Source organism: Pollachius pollachius (assembly GCF_949987615.1).
Source record: "Pollachius pollachius genome assembly, chromosome: 1".
In the NCBI taxonomy this organism is placed as follows: domain Eukaryota; kingdom Metazoa; phylum Chordata; class Actinopteri; order Gadiformes; family Gadidae; genus Pollachius; species Pollachius pollachius.
The window spans coordinates 47,723,619-47,724,097 of NC_136934.1; the positions used below are offsets into that span (position 1 = coordinate 47,723,619).

A 479-nucleotide genomic window follows, 5' to 3' on the forward strand; every position below is an offset into this window, starting at 1 on the left:
CGGATGGAATGCAAAAGGACTTAGTGTGTTTCTCTATGGCCTCCTCGGTAAAGTAAGGACTCACAGAGTACGTTCCCCTGTGCGTCGCAGGCGTCAAGGACACACGGCTGTACTCCTGCCCGGTCTACAAGAAGCCCCTACGCATGGACACCAACTACATTGCGGCCGTGGACCTGAAGACCTCTCTGGCTCCAGAGTACTGGATCCTGCGTGGTGTGGCGTTACTCTGCGACGTCACGTAATTTATGTGGTTGGTCGTGGGAAGGGTTACATGTTGCTGCTGGCTAATGAAGTATTTTTTATGAGTTATCGTTTTTTTTTTTGTTGTTGCAGTTTATTTCAAAGAAAGTGTTGTGGTACCGTTTTGCTCGTTAACCAGGATTTTTCTATGTTCCATTGAGTGTTTTGAGGTTCTTTTTAACATCTTACTGCATATCGGACGACCAAAGTGCTGTCATCATATCTAATCGACTTTAATG

At 45.9% G+C, this 479-nt stretch overlaps 1 protein-coding gene across 1 annotated transcript in view; it reads left to right on the top strand.

The window, feature by feature from the left end:
* The window catches only part of dnah5 (dynein, axonemal, heavy chain 5), a gene marked incomplete at both ends in the record, with an annotated part of 137,916 nt that extends 137,674 nt beyond the window's left edge, over nt 1–242 (top strand). The window contains one exon of the mRNA XM_079758520.1: nt 91–242. Coding sequence (XP_079614646.1) covers nt 91–242 — 152 coding nt within the window. The remainder of the gene's footprint in view (nt 1–90) is intronic.
* Nucleotides 243–479: the final 237 nt, after the last annotated feature.